This window comes from Glandiceps talaboti, chromosome 4 (genome assembly GCF_964340395.1).
Source record: "Glandiceps talaboti chromosome 4, keGlaTala1.1, whole genome shotgun sequence".
In the NCBI taxonomy this organism is placed as follows: Eukaryota; Metazoa; Hemichordata; class Enteropneusta; family Spengelidae; genus Glandiceps; species Glandiceps talaboti.
This window is the reverse complement of record NC_135552.1, coordinates 140,738-164,619: the sequence shown is the minus strand read 5'-3', so window position 1 is coordinate 164,619 and position 23,882 is coordinate 140,738. Positions and strand designations below refer to the sequence as shown.

The following is a 23,882-nucleotide window of genomic DNA, read 5'->3' as shown; positions in this document are numbered from 1 at the left end:
CCCAGTTACACGATGCAACTCATGAAGCAATTCATCACATGCGACGAGGCTAGCAACTGCAAAAGAGCGCATACAGGAAGCAACTAGTTGCTTGGTGAGTCGCAAGAGCTAACTGTTGCACATAATATAAAAGTTACAGGTCATAGAGGTCAAGTCTTCTGGCGGCAGGAACTTGGCAGAAATACTATAAGATTGCTAATATTTACGAATAAAATGACTGAAAACTTGTTGAGGTATCGATAGTAAAACTATTCAATTCGAAGTTCGTTTAGGGCGATGTTGATCTTTCCGATGTCGCTACTTGCATTCAAGTTAGAAATAAAATGATATTCAGCGGAGATCAAGCATTCATAGACTATTGATAAGTGGTAATAGAGGTGATAAATCGAAGTTATATCAAAAATACTTTGCCGAAATAGATAATTTATACTAAAAACATGGCAGCCATAACATTGAACATCATTTGACATGTAGGTATATGTCAAAGGTTAATACTTGCAACGCGAAGATGTGCTTACACGGTGCAACTCATGAAGCAACTCAACTTGCGACTCGTCACAGAAAAACTGACATGTTGGTTTCCTTGCGACGCACCTAGCAAGGTCGCAAGACCCTGCGATGAAGCGAGTACATGCGATGAATTGCGTAGTGCGTTGCTCTTCGAGTTGCATCATGTAACCGGGCCTTTAGTTTTAGTGTAACTTTGACAATGTCTGTCACTGTTTTAGTAAGTATTGAGACAAAGTTGGAAACCAATACTACTAATCTATCAACATCTATGTACTAAACATTTAATTTATCGTTCTTTATTTTGTCGAATTGACTGTAAAAATACATCATAATGCAGTGGAAATGTCATATGCTAACAGGGTCTGATAATACATGTGTTTATAAATGTACCGGTAGGGTAGAAACGTACCATATCTGTTTCGCTGGTTTTTACCTTCAACAGAAACACCCCGAAATCTAATGAAATTCACCCCTTGGGTGACCAACAGTTTTAGGCTTTCCATAATAGGGGCTGCAACCACGTGCTCTGCTTCGTGGGTTGGACCCTTGTATCCAAGCTTGACTGTTACTCCATGTTCTGCATATGTATCCTTGTCTTTACACAGACTTTCAAAACTCTGGGTCAGTGTTGTTGTACCTTGTACATTACATGCAAACCTACTGTTTTTTCTTCTAACACCCTCCCTCCAACCTCAACGACTTCAGCCATGAAAGACAAATGCTGCTCCGACGTTTGATGTTCGTTCGAACCTTACAATCTTGCCGTTGGAGGTACCGGTAGCGTTGCTAAGATGAACTCAGGGGTCGGTTGGAAATAAAGTTTCTTTTTTCTTTTTTCTTTTTTCTGATGTTGGAGCTGCAAATTAGGGTCGGTTGGGAGTTGAGAAACAGAAAAATAAATAGGGCTGCCCTCATGTCGTGAACAAATCTTAATTTCCACCTCCCTAAGGACGTATCTACCAAATTTCAGATTAAACTACACTTTGACTCTATTACCCTTGATTGTAGCCTGCTAGTTTTTTTCATCACCGCTTGATCAGTAATGCATCTTCGATCATGTTGTCAATATGATCATCCTTGTTCTTGGAGTCATAAAAGTCAGATCCTGAAAAAAGTTTTTATTTCACTGATTTACAGTCATCAAAATCTATCATTTCGGTTCTGACTTATCCTGTAAAAAATAATCTCACAATGATTGAATTCCCATGTCAAAATCCTTTTAAAAATCACTTATTATATATTCATAAATAAAAACTGCTAGGAACAAGCAACTTCAACAGCGCATAACTCATCTGAAACTGCAGTGATTTTGATTCTGACTATGTAATGGTCTTCATTTCCAGTTATAGACTACGCTTACTACTCATTGACCTTTTTCGACAGAAACTCTATGAGTTAATTGCAAAAACCACAAAGCCCCCAAAGTACTGTTTTGCATAATGTTTGGCAGGCAGTCTTTGGAGAGAGTTTAAAATGAAAGGCATGCTTGAAAGGTGACTGTGACAGTAGGGAGAGGGATTAAGAGCCTCATTCACACCTAATACAATGTTATATAATCTCTTTAAAAAAAATTGATGTGCATACGTCCCACACATGTCACATTTGTGTCAGGTTGGAAATAAATCGGATACTACATGTCTGAGAAATGACATATTATGGACAGACGGACGGACGAACAGCCTGAGCACATTGTAGTAGTCTGCCACTAAAGCTACATGTATAACACATACACTAAAACTATTATTGCAAGATCCAGTTGTTGTGTGTTTCCACTTACATGTATGTAATAGATCTCCAACCTCTGAATCATGTCAAATATATGTAAAACAGCTTGTGATCTAGTCTAAATATGTATGATGGATATTAAATGATTACTGTTGCCAAGACAATATTGTCACACACACCATACACAGAGTCAGTCTGTCTACCCATGTTATATAATCTCTCAAGTGAAATATAAACATCCATGTGATGTGTGCATGTAAACAAAATGATCCTAGTCAAACAAAAGAATTATTTTATAAAAATTAGTCTTCTAGTTCTATTCTCTTGGTTCAGTTTAAAATGCTCTTGAAACTCCACTATTACTAAAACCAAGTAGCCTACTTCATAAGAAGTGTTAGCCTTTGAATATTTTATTGACATGCACATATCATAGGCAAATATCAAGTGTCAATGATATCACAATTCATCGTTTTTGAAGGAATTCATTGATAAATCTATACAATCAGTCCAACTACAGTCAATCACAGCTCAAGAACATGAAGTGAACATTGAGTGAGGTGATGAATCAAGAACTGTACTGGGTTTCAAAATGGATTTTAATAATTAAAAACTTCCAACATTTATGAGGGTAGACACTTGAATGGACGCTCTATATATATTACAGTTTTTGAGTTATTCAGTAAACAATGATCTTTCATTAACAATATGGCTGTGAGTCTGTTAAAATGATATGAGCACCAAAAAATCTTGTGTACATGTATACACCTTTCCTTCAATATTACTTGTAAATATGATATAAAAATAAATTGGCAGTATGTAAATATTTCAATGTGACTAGTCTACCGTAGTTCCTGAAGGACCGTATTCCAATTTTACACTTAGCATAATCTTCCCACATCACATCTAGTGGATCTCATTACTCAAGGTGTTAATTGTGGTTAAACCCCATGCTGGGCAAAGCTCAAATCGCACATGTCAGTAGTAACAGGCTGTTGTCAATGTTCATTAATATTCATTTGGTACAGCTGTTTCGACTATCGTGGGAATTTATGCAAATGTCCAACCGAACTCCACCTCCGGTCGGTTTAACTAAAATCACATAGGGATGTGACGACATTGTCAAGTTTACATAAACGCTGTAGGGGAAGCACAGAATTCTGTGCAAGAGTAATGTGATTGACTAGACATAATGTGTGAAGATAACGTAGTGGAAATCAGAATAAAGGTCAAGATCAAGGTCAAAAGTCATAGTCTCAAAGATAGCTTGCATCTGATAATATGGGGTAGACACTTGAATGAAGTGTCTGTTTATTAGTTTTTGAGTTATGCAGTAAATATTAATTTTTAACCAAAAGCATAGCTGCCATTCGGTCAAATTCGCATATATCAAAAAGCAAATTCACATGCATACATGTATGTCCCATATGATATGTCATCTTTGTGCAAGATTTGAGTAAATTAGATATTGTATATCTGATAAATGACATATTACAGATGGACACACGCATACACGGAGCCCATCGTAATGGCTTTCGTGGACTAAAAAAGTGGGTGGGTGGGTGGGAAGGGGGGTTGGGGGTTGGGAGGGTGTCTAGAAATTTGATTACATTATGGTTGTTTCATACTTACTCAATCTGATTAAAATCCGATGTAGTGTACGCGGCTGATTTCTTTTTGGCTATACTTATTGTTGTCTATTCTTTTGTGAGCACTCGTATATACTTTCCCGTGCCACATGAGAATGCTGACTGAATTCATGCAACGAATGCACTGAAACATATGTGTACAGTAGTTCAGAGCACTCTCTTCGAAAAGAGCTGGAGCACATAGTGCAGACAATGATGTTATCGTTACTATTTAGTGGTTCTCTTTCTTTCAATTTTGAACATTGAGTTTTAAATTGTAAGCAAATCCTGGTTGACTACTGCTAAGTGTGAGCTTGGGTTCAAGAAAACCTGTGGTATTGTGTCAGATGTATGTAACGAGTGCTCACAAAAGAACAAACAACAGTAAACGCAACAGTCAAAAATAAATCGCACCACGTACAGTACATTGGATTTTAATTAGACTGTACAATGTTGATATATCCTTTCACTGGACATTGATGTAATTACACTCACAGTAATAATAACATGTTTAACTCATGTTGGCACACTTCAGACAGTGTTTACATTATCTTGATTAAAGGGTGATCATATCCACATGACAAATAACCAAGGTACAGCTATCACTCACTTGTATAATCTACCACATGCTACAACAATAGCATTAGTCTGTGTCTATCTTAGTTTGCTGACAGCACATTTTCCAAAGTGATATATCGATTATATATATATATATATATATATATATATATATATATATATATATATATATATATATATATATATATATATATATATATATATATATATATATATATGAACAAGTATAGTCAAAACAATAGCGCCAATAGTATCACAACTGTACAGTTTTTTAACAATGTATACCCACATGCTGATCCATGCTACATGTAAGTATACATGTTAAATTGCTGAATGATTATCCAGTTGCCTATCCAGCCCTGTTGTTATCTTTGTAATATATTTCATCATTTGGCTGTTGCTAAGTGTGGGGGTCATGTTCCTAGACATATTTGCATATATTTTTTGAATGTTTGTTCACTTGGCTATGAATCCCTGATGTTATCTTTGCAATATGTGGGATCATTTGGTTATTGCTATTGGCGTGGTTTTGTTGCTCGGCATATTTACATACATCTTTTGAGTGTTTATTCATTTGTCTATTAATCCCTGTTATCTTTGCAATATACATTATCATTTGGCTGTTGCTAAGGGGTGTGGTCTTGTTGCTAGGCACTTTACCTATATTTTTTGAATGTTTATTCACTTGTCTAAGAATCCCTGTTGTTATCTTTGTGTAATACGCTACTGTTTGGCTGTTGGTATGGGTGTAGTCATGGTTGCCTAGGGGTACTTGCATACATATTTTGAATGTTTACTCACTTGCCTACCCGATGTTATTATTTGACCAAAATATATTGCCATTTGGTTGTTGCTAAGTGCGTGGTCATGGTTGCTGGGACCAATTATGTCAAAAATTTGCAGCATAACACTTCTAGAAACATCTCACCAAGTTTCAGTCTCATTGACTAAGTATTTTTTGAGGTATAAATTTTGACCAAAATTCACATTTTTACACCTAATTTGCATATCACTGATGAGATCATTATGTTTAATATGTCTTCATCTATACATCCCTACATGCATTCCCATTAAATTTCAGCCCAATTTTATCAGTAGTTTTGGAATTAAAGATTTTTTGACCCAAAAAACACATTTTTAGCCCTAATTTTGATATCACTTATGGAATCATCATGTCGCAAACAATTCCTAATCTTAACACCCCTAAGAACATTCCCATCAAATGTCACATGGATCTCCCCTGTAGTTTTGGAGTGTAAGTTTTTTGACCCAAAATGACATTTTTGACCGAAATCACACACTGGTGGCAAGATCATTTTGATTTGAACAATTCCCCAACTAGACACCCAAGGTAACACACCCACCAAATATCATGGCAATTGATTTGGTGGATTTTACTTTAAGTTGTTTACACACACACACACACACTTTGCTAAGCCAATAGCACTACTGAACCTTTTCTGTTCAGTTGTGGTAATAATATTATTTTTTTATGTCTAAATTAGACTTGCTAGAATTGATTAATCAGTTGGAGTAATAATGAATGATTTGTTGCTTACTACATGTAGTGTAGGTAGGAAATATCATTCATGGAGTGAATACTAAACTGATTACCTTAAGGAAGGTAGGTAACATTAAAAGTAATGTCCGTTTGATCAAAGGCGATTTTTTGCAAAATATATTTATCATGCTCTCAGAAATTGAAAAGAAAATATGGGGTCACAGCACTCGTTTTGAATATTTTTAATGAAAATTATGAAAAATAATTTTCTTCTTTATATGTCAATAAAAAATAAATGTGAATGTGTATTTCCCATATCAATAGCTTTTTACCTAGCCATATATCTGTAAAAATACCGCCAATGGCGATGTAGCACAACTGTACAGTTTTTAAAAAATGTTTATCCACATGGTAGTCCATGCTAACAATAAGTGTTCATTTATTGAATGACTATCCAGTTGCCTATCCAGCCATGTTGCTATCTTTACGATATATGCTATCATTTGGCTGTTGCTATGGGCGTGGTCATGTTGTTAGATATATTTCCATACATTTTTGTATGTTTTTGTTCACTTGTGTATGAATTCCTGATATTATCTTTGCAATATACGTGATCATTTGGCTGTTGCTATGGGCGTGGTCTTGTTGCTAGGCATATTTACATACATTTTTTGAATGTTTACTCAATTGTCTATTAATCCCCGTTGTTATCTTTGCAATATATGGGATCATTTGGCTGTTGCTATGGGCGTGGTCTTGTTGCTAGGCACATTTGCATACATTTTTTGAATGTTTATTCATTTGTCTTTCTATTCCTGTTGCTATCTTTGCAATATACGTGATTATTTGGCTGTTGCTATGGGCGTGGTCTTGTTGCTAGGCATATTTACATACATTTTTTGAATGTTTATTCAATTGTCTATTAATCCCCGTTGTTATCTTTGCAATATATGGGATCATTTGGCTGTTGCTATGGGCGTGGTCTTGTTGCTAGGCAAATTTACATACATTTTTGAATGCTTATTCAATTGTCTTTAATCCCTGTTGTTATCTTTGTGAAATACACCACCGTTTGGCTGTTGCTATGGGCGTGGTCATGGTTACTAGGGTATTTGCATACACCTTTTAAATGTTTACTCATTTGCCTACCAGATGTTGTTATTTGACCAAAATGTACTGCCATTTGGTTGTTGCTAAGGGCGTGGTCATGGTTGCTAGGGCCAATTTTGTCAATATGTTTTGAAGAAAATCTGCAGAATAACACTTTCAGAAACATCTCACCAAGTTTCAGACTCGGTGACCAAGTACTTTTTGAGATACAAGTTTTTGACCAAAAATGAACATTTTTACACCTAATTTGCATATCACTCATGGAATCATTGTATGCTTAATATTTCTTTGTCCATACATCCCTAGATGCATTCTCATTAAATTTCAGCCCAATCTGCTCAGTAGTTTTGGAATTTTAACCAAAAAGACACACTGTTAGCCCTAATTTGCATATCACTGATGGAATCATCATGTAATGAACAAATCTTACTTTACACCCAGTGTGTGAACTTAAGGGAAAATGACTACTGGTCATAAGGACCGACATGTAGCAAATGCTGCTGGTCCTTAAGGAAAACTGCTGGTCCATACTCAATGCAATTCATGTTCACGACCTGTATCTAAACCCCTCCCCCCATTTACAGATTAAATGATTTTGAACTTTAATATGATACAACATATCTTTAGATATAAAAGTAAAAGAGAGTACAACGAATTGTTCACTATCCACTATAATTTCATAAAATTTCCACTCACAGAGTCAAAAAATAACTTTGAAGTAAATTTTGGATTCACAAGCAAGTACTTTTGACTCTGTAAGTAGAGGTTTTCATTTGTAACTATGAACCCAGAGACTATGAATATTCATTCTCGCATAATCTGTTCCTATAGACTATAGTGGTCTGAGAGTGAATGTATTCATTCCACCATAGAAATACACATATTCATAGATTGTAGATAATATGGGTGAATGAATCAATAAATCTACATTATCTGCAATCTCTAAGAGATCACAGTCCTCTCCTTCCTCTCTGTACGATTCACTAAATTCTGAATAACATAATCCAAAGCCAGATTCATCGTATGTGGCAACAGCTGATGTAGCTGTACTGTCCAACTCTTAGCAAACGTATACCCACAAATTCACCATAGCAGAAGGTTTTGTCGCATAACTATCCCTCTTGAAAACTGTGTATTTGCTTTAATTCAACTTCCATCCACACAGTGACACGGAGCGGTTTCGTCTTCCTTCAGTCTTTACAAATATGTACAGAAGCCCCCCCCCCCCCATAAAGCCCTACCCATATACCCTACCGTGGTGTATTGAGTATCGTCTCTGATTGTTTGTGTAATAAATCTGACCATGATGAAGAGAACTATCATGGCTAAACATGTCTTACAGTGCGAGGGTTTTTTTTTTTGACGTGGGAACGTGATATGGTAAACTGTACTGTAATGTGTCATCCACTATGTACCCGTGTTTGGCATGATGCAGTAATTTTCCTGATACAACAATGGCAACAAAAATGCAACATTTCTAAGTTTATACATTGGTTACAACATGACAGGACGTTATCATATGCATCAAATTGAAAGTAATCAGACTACGCATTTTTTTACTGTTTTTACAAAAAAACAACGATCGTACTAAAGATATTTTACGAAGTGTACCTGCCTTCTTTATTAGTTAAAACGCCATTTTCAGAGTAGTTTATATGTTTTCCGTCAGTTTGTTTTGATCATGGCCACACACATAGGGAACTCCGGTAAATTGATCGGGAAACCCGCTAACATTGACCGGCTTTAATACCAGCCTTAAAAAAAACAGTGTCTGTTTCGTCTTCTTCTTCGGAAGCTCATTAAATATCGCCACATACTTTATAAATACAATGTGGAACTGTCTCAAACACGTTAAAAGTTTCATACACTTCGAACAGTAAACTTTACAACAATGATTATTAAGCTTGGTTATTACGATATCATGGCGGAAAAAGACGCATGCGCTGAATGCGTAAAATGAGTCTGAATGTCTAAGACGTTCTGATTAGACAAGACAAAAATAATTAGAGAAATTTAGCCAATCGTGTGTTTGCTAACATAATTTCATAAAGTAAATGCTGTATGCTACGTCATATATGTAGACATGATATCATCATTGACTACAACACAGAGTGAGCTAGCTCTGTGTGTCGCTTGACTTGAACGAGATGTCGAGAGTAAAATAGGTAACACAAGATCAGATTCATGTAGTTGAAATTGGATATATCTTTGAATAAATGTTATTATTTACTCCAAATTTCAGTCGGTCATAAGGACCGATACGTTGTTGTAATTCTGAAAATCTGTCGGTCCGAATGGAAATCTGTTGGTCTCGGGCCAAAGGACCAGCGTTAATTTCGCACGCTGTTTACACCCCTTAAATATGTTCCCACCAAATTTCACACCAATCTGCCCAGTAGTTTCTGAGTTTAAGTTTTTTGACCAAAAATCACATATTTTGACCCAAATCACACACCGTGGTAAGATCATTTTGATTTGAACAATTTCCCAACTAGACACCCAAGGTAATGGACCCACCAAATATCATGGCATTCGGTTAAATGGTTTTTGACTTTAAGTTGTTTACACACACGCACAAACACACACAGACAGACAGACAGACGCCAGGCGATCCCTATAGCACTACTGAACCTCAGTAAAAAATAAAAAGATTTCCAGGGTATATAAGCCTACACTTTATTGAAAAAATGTTATATCTTCATGTAATGTCAATTTCATGACAATGTGACAAGATGTGGACTTTATCATGTACTTCTTGAAAATGAAACAAAAGTTGTTGGTCGGTGCACTAGTTTTTGCACTAATCAATGAATTGTGTATCAGTCCTGTCATCCTGGGGACTTTTCTGTATTCTCTCAATCTCACCACCTGAGGGCGTCATACCACATTAAATTAACATTTCTCGTACCCTGATCAATGGAAAGTTAGTATTAAATCGTGCTCTTTTTAGCCATGGCTATTGTAATGCTTGTTCTCATCATTTTCATTATAGGGTTCACCAAGATAACTGATAATTTTAAGACAACTGTTCAAATTTGAATGTGTTGATGAGCTGTGAAAATCTAAGGAATTCCAAAGCAGTATATTGAAATCTACAGATATCCCAACTTTCCAAAGACCATTTTCTGTTTGGGCATGTTTTAATACAGTAGAGTCACCTGTCAGTAATTGGAATGTAATGGATGTAAGATGTGTAAGTGTTCCAAGGAAGCATAACACACGGCTTTGATTTCCCTAAAACTGAAAAAAAAAAATTGTCCAACAATTGTTTATCTCGTATGAATGTGTGCACCATGCACTTTATTACAAGTTTTACAGTGAACAATTCAAAATCTCACTAACTCTGTTATACAGTGAACTATTCAAACTCTCACTAACTGCTATACAGTGAATCATTCAGTGTCTCACTAAATCTATTTTACAATGAACTATACAGTAACAATGATCTCCAATGTCTTGGCAATGCTTTCGGTACTTGTTCAATTTTCTCAGTGTTCCTTTGTTAAAAACATTTGCCAGTTTTTGAAGCAATCATAGTACATCATAGTAAAGTGAACTGCAACAAGAAGAGAAAATAAATGAATAAAGATATACATTTTGTATAATATATATATAATGATAAGGATATATGGACCCAAATGTGTGGAATGTTAATTATTCTGATAAAGCTAACTCATGTTGTGAGACTAGCTGAAAAGTCAAACCTTCTTGTACTTAATTATTACTGAGTTATTTGTATTACACAAGTAAGAATGTAACCTAAACATTTGAAATGATATACTGAAATGAAATGATAGAATGGTCATTGCATTCAAAGATAACTGTTCTCTCAACCTTTAGAGCTTGAATAATATTTCTAGTTCAGTTGGTGCGCTTTTTCTGAACCAATGGATTTTTACATGACCTCCCACTGGTAAAACTTATTTATGCTATCATTTGTTCACCAAGACACATTTTTTTCTAAGAATCAGTGACAAACATCAGCGCGGCTACGGAATGTTTGTATCTGTTGACAAAGAAATAAAGTAGGAGTGATATAATACACACATCCACGATACGAGCTACAAAGCGCCAAAGTGTGATGACCTTCTGTAATCAGCTGTTCATATTTTTTATCAGATACTATTTGGAGACGGCATATGCCACATTGATTGTCTAGTATCTTTCGTCCCACTTTTACTTACATCCGAAAAAAAGACCAAAAAAACGTTGTGCAATATGATTAAAATCTGACGTCAGAGTACAGCTCAATTGGTTTATTTGTATGTATTTCCTTGTACATGCTCATACATACATTGTCGCTTGTTTATTTATTTGTTTTGTTCTGGCAGTGCATGACCGCCGCAACACCTTCCCTCAGAGTCACTCACATGTCAGTGCACAATGTCATGAGATGTAAATAAATGTTACAGTGTATCGTAAACGCACTGTGTTCACATGTCAGTGCACAATGTTATGAGACGTCAAATAAATGTTACAGTACATGTATCGTAAACGCACTGTGTTCACATGTCAGTGCACAATGTTATGAGACGTAAAATAAATGTTACTGTAACAGTTTATCGTAAACGCACTGTGTTCGCATGTATTACTCACATCAACGAGATGTGGAGTCGAAGAAATATCTATGATAAAGTCACAGGTCGATATCTCAATTTATGAGAGATTTTAAGACTACTAAAACATTACGGGAAATATGTCTGTATAGGCTGAAGCAATAAGTGAGCGCCAGTTTTGTCGATGGCAACAAGTTCATGAAATCATGGCGGTCAAAGTTGTACGGAGCCTTACAACTTATACAAGTTAACTGTAACAGTTGGCGAGTCATGATTCTGGGACGGGAAAATACTGCAATCAGATCCAAATAATTGTTATTTGGGCTGGTGTATATCGCATTTAGATTTGAATTTCTGGTGAATTTAAGCAAACCCTCTTATTTCATGTGTTTTACTTCTCGTTTGGAAAGAAGGTAACAATAACAATGTTGCTATTATGTTAGTGAGAATGCAAGCAGTGCCACAAGAAAACACGTTTTCTCAAAATTGTACATATGAAAGAATACAACCTTACCTGTTGCTAACTTGGAATTCACATCAAATATGCTTCTTATTGGACCTTTACCATGATGTTTGCTTGTGGCGACAGTATTTTGTGCCAACACTCACGGCTGTCATATGAAATCGGTGTATAAAAAGGTGTGTCTTGCGCAAGCGTATGTACAGATGCGTTTTTTTTTATACATATCATCCTTCCTTAATAATGGCTTTATGTAACACATCTAAAAATGATGCTAAACAAATATTCATGGAAATCCTTTCTAGATTTAGAATTTTCAAGAATGAAATGATTTCATGTAATATGTAGCATGCTGCCATGTGCCCCAAAAGTGCCATTATTCTACAACTTATTGACCAATCAGAAAGAGTCTTTTATAACCAACCAGACAGGACAGATGGCCAGAGCTGTTTTGAACACTATATTGGGCAATGCAATGTATGTTAGTGAATTTTATCAATTAGATTTTGCTAGTGATTGTATTTACATGGCTTGCATAGATAAACATACCCAGGGGTGGTTGCCATAATGAAATACTTCTTTTCTGTCTGTGATTTGGTTGGCATCCTTTCCACTTCAAGTCCAGTCACCGGTACAGGGAAATCCTTACCCAAATTATACAACTATAGAATAAGATGAAAACATTTGTGAATGAGTCATTTCTGAATTTTACAAAATGAATGAAAATACACAAAATAATATAATAACATATCTGTAACATACAAGTTAGAAGTACAATAGCCCTGATCCTACCATTTGCTGAAGACATAGTATTATAATATATGCTTCACAAGTAAATTACATGAAAGAGGAGGGCTGGGTTTCATTAAGGTTTACCTGGAGAATAGAGAATTCCAGAAACAGAATTTGACCTCCTTAATGCAGGTCATGAAAATCATTCTTGGTCGACATGACTTAAGCTGAGAATAGGTCAATTTTCTTGTAACTGTTGTATTTTGACCTGCTAGCATTTTGTAAAATACTATCACAGGTACAAGTAATTTATGGGAGTGGATGACAAGTAGCTTGTAAGAAGTACATTTAACTTTAAAGTAGCTACAGAAATAGGAAGTGTTAGTGAAAAAAGTCTCTAGTCATTTGGGCTTTAATGAAACCAATACCCTGAACATGAGATGATACATGATTGTAACATGTCAGCTGAGAGGAAAGTACATACTGCAGTGAGTATATGTACATGCTGACGTTACATTCTGAAAGTGATATTGGGTTATATTTTTATAGAGGCACTGCTACACTGAAAAATAATCAAGCCACAAAAAGTTAATAAGCTGAATGGTGATTTTAGAGATGAATATGGTTGATGAAAACCTTGAATCAAATCCAATTGCTAGACTATAAGACGTGTTGTTCAGTCCTATCAGGCTTCTAAACCACTGCAAAATGCATTGTGTTGTTCAGCCCTATCAGGCTTCTAAACCACTGCAAAATACATTGTGTTGTTCAGTCCTATCAGGCTTCTAAACCACTGCAAAATACATTGTGTTGTTCAGCCCTATCAGACTTCTAAACCACTGCAAAATACATTGTGTTGTTCAGTCCTTTCAGACTTCTAAACCACTGTAAGATATGTTGTGTTGTTCAGCCCTATCAGGCTTCTAAACCACTGCAAAATGCATTGTGTTGTTCAGCCCTATCAGGCTTCTAAACCACTGCAAAATACATTGTGTTGTTCAGCCCTATCAGACTTCTAAACCACTGCAAAATACATTGTGTTGTTCAGTCCTATCAGACTTCTAAACCACTGTAAGATATGTTGTGTTGTTCAGCCCTATCAGGCTTCTATACCACTGTAAGATATGTTGTGTTGTTCAGCCCTATCAGGCTTCTATACCACTGTAAGATACATTGTGTTGTTCAGTCCTATCAGACTTCTAAACCACTGTAAGATATGTTGTGTTGTTCAGTCCTATCAGACTTCTAAACCACTGTAAGATACATTGTGTTGTTCAGTCCTATCAGACTTCTAAACCACTGTATGATACGTTGTGTTGTTCAGACCTATCAGACTTCTAAACCATGTAAGATATGTTGTGTTGTTCAGTCCTATCAGACTTCTAAACCGCTGTAAGATATGTTGTGTTGTTCAGTCCTATCAGACTTCTTAACCACTGTATGATACGTTGTGTTGTTCAGACCTATCACACTTCTAAACCACTGTAAGATATGTTGTGTTGTTCAGTCCTATCAGACTTCTAAACCACTGTAAGATATGTTGTGTTGTTCAGACCTATCAGACTTCTAAACCACTGTAAGATATGTTGTGTTGTTCAGTCCTATCAGACGTACTTCTTAACCACTGTATGATACGTTGTGTTGTTCAGACCTATCAGACGTACTTCTTAACCACTGTAAGATATGTTGTGTTGTTCAGTCCTATCAGACTTCTAAACCACTGTATGATACGTTGTGTTGTTCAGACCTATCAGACTTCTAAACCACTGTAAGATATGTTGTGTTGTTCAGCACTATCATGTGATATTGAGTGTACTGTGACTAGAACTCCGTGTGATAGTGAGTGTACTGTGACAAGAACTCCATGTGGTAGTGAGTGTACTGTGACTAGAACTCCAAGCGATAGTGAGTGTACTGTGACTAGAACTCCATTCGATATAGTGAGTGTACTATGTCTAGACCTCCGTATGATAGTGAGTGTACTTTGACCAGAACTCCATGTGATGTTGAGTGTACTGTGACTAGAACTCCTTGTGATAGTGAGTATACTGTGACAAGAACTCCATGCAATATTGAGTGTATTGTGACTAGCCATGCGATAGTGAGTGTATTGTGACAAGAACTCCATGTGATAGTGAGTGTACTGTGACTAGAACACCATGTGATAGTGAGTGTACTGTGACTAGAACTCCATGCAATAGTGAGTGTACTGTGTCTAGAATTCCATGCGATAGTGAGTGTACTGTGATTAGAACTCCATGCGATAATGAGTGTACTGTGAATAGAACTACGTTCGATAGTGAGTACACTATGTCTAAAACTCTGTGTGATAGTGAGTGTACTGTAACTAGCCATGCGATAGTGAGTGTACTGTGACTAGAACTCCATGTGATAGTGAGTGTATTGTGACTAGAACTCCATGCGATATTGTGTGTACTGTGACAAGAACTCCATGTGATAGTGAGTGTACTGTGACTAGCCATGTGATAGTGAGTGTACTGTGACTAGAACTTCATGTGATAGTGAGTGTACTGTGACTAGAACTCCATGCGATAGTGAGTGTACTGTGACTGGAATTCCAAGCGATAGTGAGTGTACTGTGACTAGAACTACGTTCGATAGTGAGTGCACTATGTCTAGAACTCCGTGTGATAGTGAGTGTACTGTAACTAGCCATACGATAGTGAGTGTACAGTGTACTGTGACTAGAACTCCATGCGATATTGTGTACTGTGACTAGAACTCCATGCGATAGTGAGTGTACTGTGACTAGAACTCCATGCGATATTGTGTACTGTGACTAGAACTCCATGCGATAGTGAGTGTACTGTGACTAGAACTCCATGCGATAGTGAGTGTACTGTGACTAGAACGTCATGTGATAGTGAGTGTACTGTGACAAGAACTCCAAGTGATAGTGAGTGTACTGTGACTAGAATTGCATGTGATAGTGAGTGAACTGTGACAAGAACTCTGTGTGATAGTGAGTGTACTGTGACTAGAACTCCATGTGATAGTGAGTGTACTATGACAAGAACTCCATGTGATAGTGAGTGTACTGTGATTTGAACTCCATGTGACAGTGAATGTACTGTGACTAGAACTCCATGTGATAGTTAGTGTACTGTGACTGGAACTCTATGCAATAATGAGTATATTGTGTCTAGAACTCCATGCGATAGTGAGTGTACTGTGACTGGAAGTCCATGCGATAGTGAGCGTACTGTGACTAGAACTCCATTCGATAGTGAGTGTACTGTGACTAGAACTCCATGCAATAGTGAGTGTACTGTGACTAGAGCTCCATTCGATAGTGAGTGTACTATGTCTAGACCTCCGTGTGATAGTGAGTGTACTGTGAACAGAACTCCATGTGATATTGAGTGTACTGTGACTAGAACTCCATGCGATAGTGAGTGTACTGTGACTGGAAGTCCATGCGATAGCGAGTGTACTATGACTAGAACTACGTTCGATAGTGAGTGTACTATATGTCTAGAACTCCGTGTGATAGTGAGTGTACTGTAACTAGCCATGCGATAGTGAGTGTACTGTGACTAGCCATGCGATAGTGAGTGTACTGTGACTGGAATTCAATGCGATAGTGAGTGTACTGTGACTAGCCATGCGATAGTGAGTGTACTGTGACCAGAACTCCATGTGATAGTGAGTGTACTGTGACTAGAACTCCATGTGATAGTGAATGTACTGTGACTGGAACTCCATGTGATAGTGTCGAGTGTACTGTGACTAGAACTCCATGCGATATTGAGTGTACTGTGACAAAAACTCCATGTGATAGTGAGTGTACTGTGACTAGAACTCCTTGTGATAGTGAGTATACTGTGACAAGAACTCCATGCAATATTGAGTGTATTGTGACTAGCCATGCGATAGTGAGTGTATTGTGACAAGAACTCCATGTGATAGTGAGTGTACTGTGACTAGAACACCATGTGATAGTGAGTGTACTGTGACTAGAACTCCATGCAATAGTGAGTGTACTGTGTCTAGAATTCCATGTGATAGTGAGTGTACTGTGATTAGAACTCCATGCGATAATGAGTGTACTGTGAATAGAACTACGTTCGATAGTGAGTACACTATGTCTAAAACTCTGTGTGATAGTGAGTGTACTGTAACTAGCCATGCGATAGTGAGTGTACTGTGACTAGAACTCCATGTGATAGTGAGTGTATTGTGACTAGAACTCCATGCGATATTGTGTGTACTGTGACAAGAACTCCATGCGATAGTGAGTGTACTGTGACTAGCCATGTGATAGTGAGTGTACTGTGACTAGAACTTCATGTGATAGTGAGTGTACTGTGACTAGAACTCCATGCGATAGTGAGTGTACTGTGACTGGAATTCCAAGCGATAGTGAGTGTACTGTGACTAGAACTACGTTCGATAGTGAGTGCACTATGTCTAGAACTCCGTGTGATAGTGAGTGTACTGTAACTAGCCATACGATAGTGAGTGTACAGTGTACTGTGACTAGAACTCCATGCGATATTGTGTACTGTGACTAGAACTCCATGCGATAGTGAGTGTACTGTGACTAGAACTCCATGCGATATTGTGTACTGTGACTAGAACTCCATGCGATAGTGAGTGTACTGTGACTAGAACTCCATGCGATAGTGAGTGTACTGTGACTAGAACGTCATGTGATAGTGAGTGTACTGTGACAAGAACTCCAAGTGATAGTGAGTGTACTGTGACTAGAATTGCATGTGATAGTGAGTGAACTGTGACAAGAACTCTGTGTGATAGTGAGTGTACTGTGACTAGAACTCCATGTGATAGTGAGTGTACTATGACAAGAACTCCATGTGATAGTGAGTGTACTGTGATTTGAACTCCATGTGACAGTGAATGTACTGTGACTAGAACTCCATGTGATAGTTAGTGTACTGTGACTGGAACTCTATGCAATAATGAGTATATTGTGTCTAGAACTCCATGCGATAGTGAGTGTACTGTGACTGGAAGTCCATGCGATAGTGAGCGTACTGTGACTAGAACTCCATTCGATAGTGAGTGTACTGTGACTAGAACTCCATGCAATAGTGAGTGTACTGTGACTAGAGCTCCATTCGATAGTGAGTGTACTATGTCTAGACCTCCGTGTGATAGTGAGTGTACTGTGAACAGAACTCCATGTGATATTGAGTGTACTGTGACTAGAACTCCATGCGATAGTGAGTGTACTGTGACTGGAAGTCCATGCGATAGCGAGTGTACTATGACTAGAACTACGTTCGATAGTGAGTGTACTATATGTCTAGAACTCTGTGTGATAGTGAGTGTACTGTAACTAGCCATGCGATAGTGAGTGTACTGTGACTAGCCATGCGATAGTGAGTGTACTGTGACTGGAATTCAATGCGATAGTGAGTGTACTGTGACTAGCCATGCGATAGTGAGTGTACTGTGACCAGAACTCCATGTGATAGTGAGTGTACTGTGACTAGAACTCCATGTGATAGTGAATGTACTGTGACTGGAACTCCATGTGATAGTGTCGAGTGTACTGTGACTAGAACTCCATGCGATATTGAGTGTACTGTGACAAAAACTCCATGTGATAGTGAGTGTACTGTGACTAGAACTCCATGCAATAGTGAGTGTAGTGTGTCTAGAACTCCATGCGATAGTGAGTGTACTGTGACTAAACCTCCATGTGATAGTGAGTGTAGTGTGACTAGAACTCCATGTGATAGTGAGTGTACTGTGACAAGAACTCCATGTGATAGTTAGTGTACTGTGACTGGAGCTCTATGCAATAGTGAGTGTACTGTGTCTAGAACTCCATGCGATAGTGAGTGTACTGAGACTAGAAATTCATGTGATAGTGAGTGTACTGTGACTAGAAATTCATGTGATAGTGAGTGTACTGTGACTAGAACCCATGCGATATCGAGTGTACTGTTACTAGAACTCCATGCGATAGTGAGTGTACTGTGACTAGCCATGCGATAGTGAGTGTACTGTGACTAGCCATGTGATATTGAGCGTACTGTGACTAGAACTCCATTCGATAGTGAGTGTACTGTGACTAGAACTCCATGCAATAGTGAGTGTACTGTGACTAGAACTCCATTCGATAGTGAGTGTACTATGTCTAGACCTCCGTGTGATAGTGAGTGTACTGTAACTAGTCATGTGATAGTGAGTGTACCATGACTAGAACTTCATGTGATAGTGAGTGTACTGTGACTAGAACTCCATTCGATAGTGAGTGTATTATGTCTAGAACTCCATGTGATAGTGAGTGTACTGTGACTAGAACTCCATGTGATATTGAGTGTACTGTGACTAGAACTCCATGTGATAGTGAGTGCACTGTGACAAGAACTCCATGCGATAGTGAGTGTACTGTGATTGGAACTCCATGTGATAGTGAGAGTACTGTGACTAGAACTCCATGTGATATGAGTGTACTGTGAGTAGAACTCCATGATAGTGAGTGTACTGTGACTAGTCATGTGATAGTGAGTGTACTATGACTAGAACTTCATGCGATAGTGAGTGTACTGTGACTAGAACTCCATGCGATAGTGAGTGTACTGTGACTGGAATTCCAAAGCGATAGTGAGTGTACTGTGACTAGAACTCCATTTGATAGTGAGTGTACTGTGACTAGAACTCCATGCGATAGTGAGGGTACTGTGACTAGAACTCCATGTGATAGTGAGTGTACTGTGACTAGAACTCCATGTGATAGTGAGTGTACTGTGACAAGAACTCCATGTGATAGTGAGTGTACTGTGACTAGAACTCCATGTGATAGTGAGTGTACTGTGACTAGAACTCAATGCGATAGTGAATGTACTGTGACTAGAACTCCATGCGATAGTGAGTGTACTGTGACTAGAACTCCATGTGATACTGAGTGTACTGTGACTAGAACTCCATGTGATAGTGAGTGTACTGTGACTAGAACTCCATGTGTGGTTCAACTGTGGAAATGAAAGCCATATGTTACGGACACCACACACTGTTTGGTTTGTTGATTTTAGAGTCAACAGACTGTACATGTAAAAATATTTGATAGGAGGACTAAATTCTTATCAACAATGTCTATCTCTACAACCACCATTAAATCCATTCCTTTTTGAAGACTGAGAAATTTTCATAGTGAAGATAAATGATGATGATGATGATGATGATGATGATGATTGTGATGATGATGATGATGATGATGACAATTGTGGTGGTGATATCGAAAGTCACTTCAGACCATCGTTGTCACCTCAAAATTACACAGAAAATGGCTTTTTAAGTCTTCTGCATCAAAGCCTGAAGACAATGATGGTATTGGTTGCATAGGCCATTTCGGACCATCATCATCAACTGAAAGTTCATTGTCGTCGCTGGTAAATGGGGAAAATTGCACATGCACAGATAATATTCATCAATGTTGCATCTTCAGCATCGATGTAGTCATCATCATTCATATAGTCATCTTCCACTTCTGGCAATGATGAAAGCATTGACAATGATGTGCCAACAGTATCAATGATGATGAAGCAAAAACTTCAGCATCAACAGCTAACATTTATGACTTAAAAGCATCATGTACATTTTGTATTAAAGTTACATGTACCAAACGGCTTTTAACTCATTTTTTTGACTCAAGTTTCAGTGATGTCAACAGTGACCATCAATGATGCTGCATATGGGACAAAGATGACTTCATAGAAGACATAGTCCCCTCAAATAGACACTTTATTTGTAGTCTTCATGTATTAATGTTTTTGAGTTAATTGCTAAATCATGATCGTTCACTACAAATATGGCTGCCATTGAGTAAAAGGTGATATGAGCACCAAAGGTAGTGCATGTGTATGTTTATCTGGTTCTTCATTATCTATAGATATGATATACAAGCCAAAGGCACTTGAAATTGATTCTATTCAACATGATTTATTATGGGACAAACTGATTAGATATGGTATACATGGTAAATTTCTTTCTGTTCTGAGATCAATGTATAGGAGCTTATGGTCTTGTGTAAATACGTCAGCTGGTATTACTGACTATTTTAGGTGTACAATTGGGACACACCAAGGCTGTATGCTTAGTCCCGTCTTATTTTCTCTATTCATTAATGACCTGGTTTCTTATACAAATAAGGTTGGTTGCGAAGGTGTTTATATCAATGAAGAAGTTCAAAACCTCAATATCTTAATGTATGCTGACCTGGATAATATGGCTGAGGGGTCGGACATGCCAACTTCCCAAGTAGACACCCAAGGTAATACACCCATCAAATATCATAGCAATCGGTACATGCAGGAAATTTAACCTGCCAAACACAGTATGATCATGGAGGTCTTGATATGACTTTCCCCATAGAATGTGTGACTTCTTGTTCTTTGTACAAACTGTTTTTTTGAATGCCTAAGGATTGTGCATTTATATGAACCTGTTTTAAGCATAGTGTCTAAGATTTAATTCAGCTGTGCTAAAAACAGGCCTAGGTTGCCAAGCAACCTTAAACTGATGTTAATCTTTACGCCATTGACACTAACATTTGAAGTATCCCATAAAAGATTTAATAATTTCATTGCATCAATAAAACAAGAAAATTTCATTTCCAGGCTGAAGGAAAGTTCAGATAGGAATTGTCGCACCAGTTTACATGGCAATTGGTTCATTGGTTTTTGAATTTAAGTTGTTTACACACACACACACAGACAGACACAGACATACAGACAGACAGACAGACAGACGCGGGGCGATCCCTATAGCACTACTGAACCTCAGTTCAGTTGTGCGAAAAATCGTAAAATAAGTGGCCACATTGGATTGTATCATGACATAAATTGACATGCATATATATATATAGGTAATAGAACATTATCCTTATACCAACTTTGAATGAGATCTGTTTTGGCATGTCTGTGTAATGGCTTTGAATATGAAAAGTTTGTGACAAAATGGCTGTCTGAGGCCATTTTAAATTGTATCAGAAAATGAGTTGACATGCATATGTATGCCATAGTGTGTTGTCGTTGTACCAAGTTTGATAGAAATCAGTCCAGTAATTTTCAAGAAATGGCTCTAGACCCACATATGCACGCTCAGACACACGGACGCATGGACGGACGGACGGAACCCAATCTTTAAGTCCCCCCTGACTTCGTCTGGCAGGGACTAAAAAGACATTAGCCACACATAATTGCTAAAAAGTTTCTGCAATATGTATAAGTAATAGCTTAATTTTGATTGTCAATGAATGAAGTCTATGATTGAAGTTGTTTAGTTATGCAGTATTAAATATAGTGATTGTTAACTACAAATATGGCTTGCATTCAGTAAAAATAGAACCAATAGCAGTGTAGCACAACTGTACTTAGCTGTTGTTATGGGCATAGTCTTGTTGCTAATCATATTTGAATACATTTGTTGAATCTGTATTCTCTTACCTACCCATTCCTGTTGTTACTTTGCAATATGCATCATCATTTATCTGTTGCTAAGGGCGTGGTCATGCTTGCTCAAGCCAATTGTGTCAAAATGTTTTCAACACTAGCTGCAGAATAATACCTCCAGAAACATCCCCACCAAGTTTCAACCCTATTCACCATGCAGTTTCAAGATATAAGTTTTTGACCAAAATTGACATTTTTAGACCTAATTTGCATATCACTAATGGGATCATCATGTTATAAGCTCTTCTTAATTTAAACATCACTAACAATGTTCTCATCAAACCTCACCACAATCTACTCAGTTATTTTGAAATTATAGATTTTTGATCAAAAGACATTCTCAGCCCTAATTTGCATATCATTGATTCGGTCGGTCATCACGTCATTAATATAAATATCCTGAAGAACTTACCAATCCAATTTCACCCAAATCTGCTCAGTAGTCTTGGAATTAAACATTTTATTTCAAAAAGACACATTTTCATACCTAATTTGCATATCACTGATGTATATCGCTGTTATTTTTTTTGTAACGTGTAGAAGTGGTTCTGCTGCATGCTCAGTATGATAGGAAGTATCGTTTTAGAAAAGTAATAAAGTGGTTAGTGGTTTCATATGATGACTAACACGCACTATAGAATACATTTCACACAGAAAGTTGGTAAAATACTATACTTTTATATGATAAAACCATTTTACAAAAAATCTATTTTTACCCCTTATTTTGCATAATATCATAACTAGGCAAAGCCCATAAGTTCGCGCAGGGTAGATTCATTTGTGACCAGCTGCCTGGGCCAGGGTTGATACACTTGATTTGGGTTATTTTCCAGGGGTATTGACCATCAAAATTTATTTTATTGAATGACAACTAATTCTCTGACATGGACGCGAGAAGTAAAGCAAGTCAATACTCTATGCAGTTGTTGGTTTCAAAAACCATCATAGCCATTAGATTTATATTGTTCATTTTCAATCAGCCAACTTATCAATAGACCCTCCACCAACGTACGTTGGTCTTTGGACAATTCAACTCGATGATTTAGGAATGTTACTGTACCAACAAACATAGGAAAGTAGATATTCTTTTTAAAACATGTAAAAAAAAACCCAATTATCGACAATATAAATGTCATAACCACACTTCCACAACCCGGAAATCAAACTGCGCTATGTCATCAGTGGTCCGTATCGCGTACCGCCGTGCATCAAACTTCCAAATAGTGTAACAATTTCTCCTTGAGGTACAGTGATGCCTCGATACTCGTTACAATGTTACGATAATCGTGCCAACAGGCCTACTGTTACAATATTGCAATGCATGGTGATGTTATGTCGCCTATGATATACGATGATACGGTAGCGCGTGGAGAATGCACGTAGTATATGGAAGGCGCATGCGTAGTCAGTGCGCGCCGCAATGCATCATTGGGAGAACCACCAAATTTTTTCGCATAGTATATACGACACGCATGCGTACTAGTCATTAAGCCGCTTCGCGGCAGCTTTGCTGCCGCTGCGCGAGATATTTATAACCTTAAACAAAGTTATATCTGCTCATCCCAAGACACACAATAAATTTAAACTCAATTGGCTTAATAGTTTTGGAGAAGATTTTAAAGCATTTTTACAGAAAAT

The 23,882-nt window shown here is 37.4% G+C and overlaps 1 protein-coding gene across 5 annotated transcripts in view; it reads right to left on the bottom strand.

Annotated features, from left to right (window-relative positions):
- The window catches only part of LOC144433597 (vacuolar protein sorting-associated protein 18 homolog), a 320,975-nt gene that overhangs the window by 204,569 nt on the left and 92,524 nt on the right, over positions 1 to 23,882 (bottom strand). For all 5 annotated transcript variants that reach the window (XM_078121923.1, XM_078121926.1, XM_078121925.1 and 2 more), the window contains one exon: positions 12,616 to 12,728. In XM_078121923.1, coding sequence (XP_077978049.1) covers positions 12,616 to 12,728 — 113 coding nt within the window. The remainder of the gene's footprint in view (positions 1 to 12,615; positions 12,729 to 23,882) is intronic.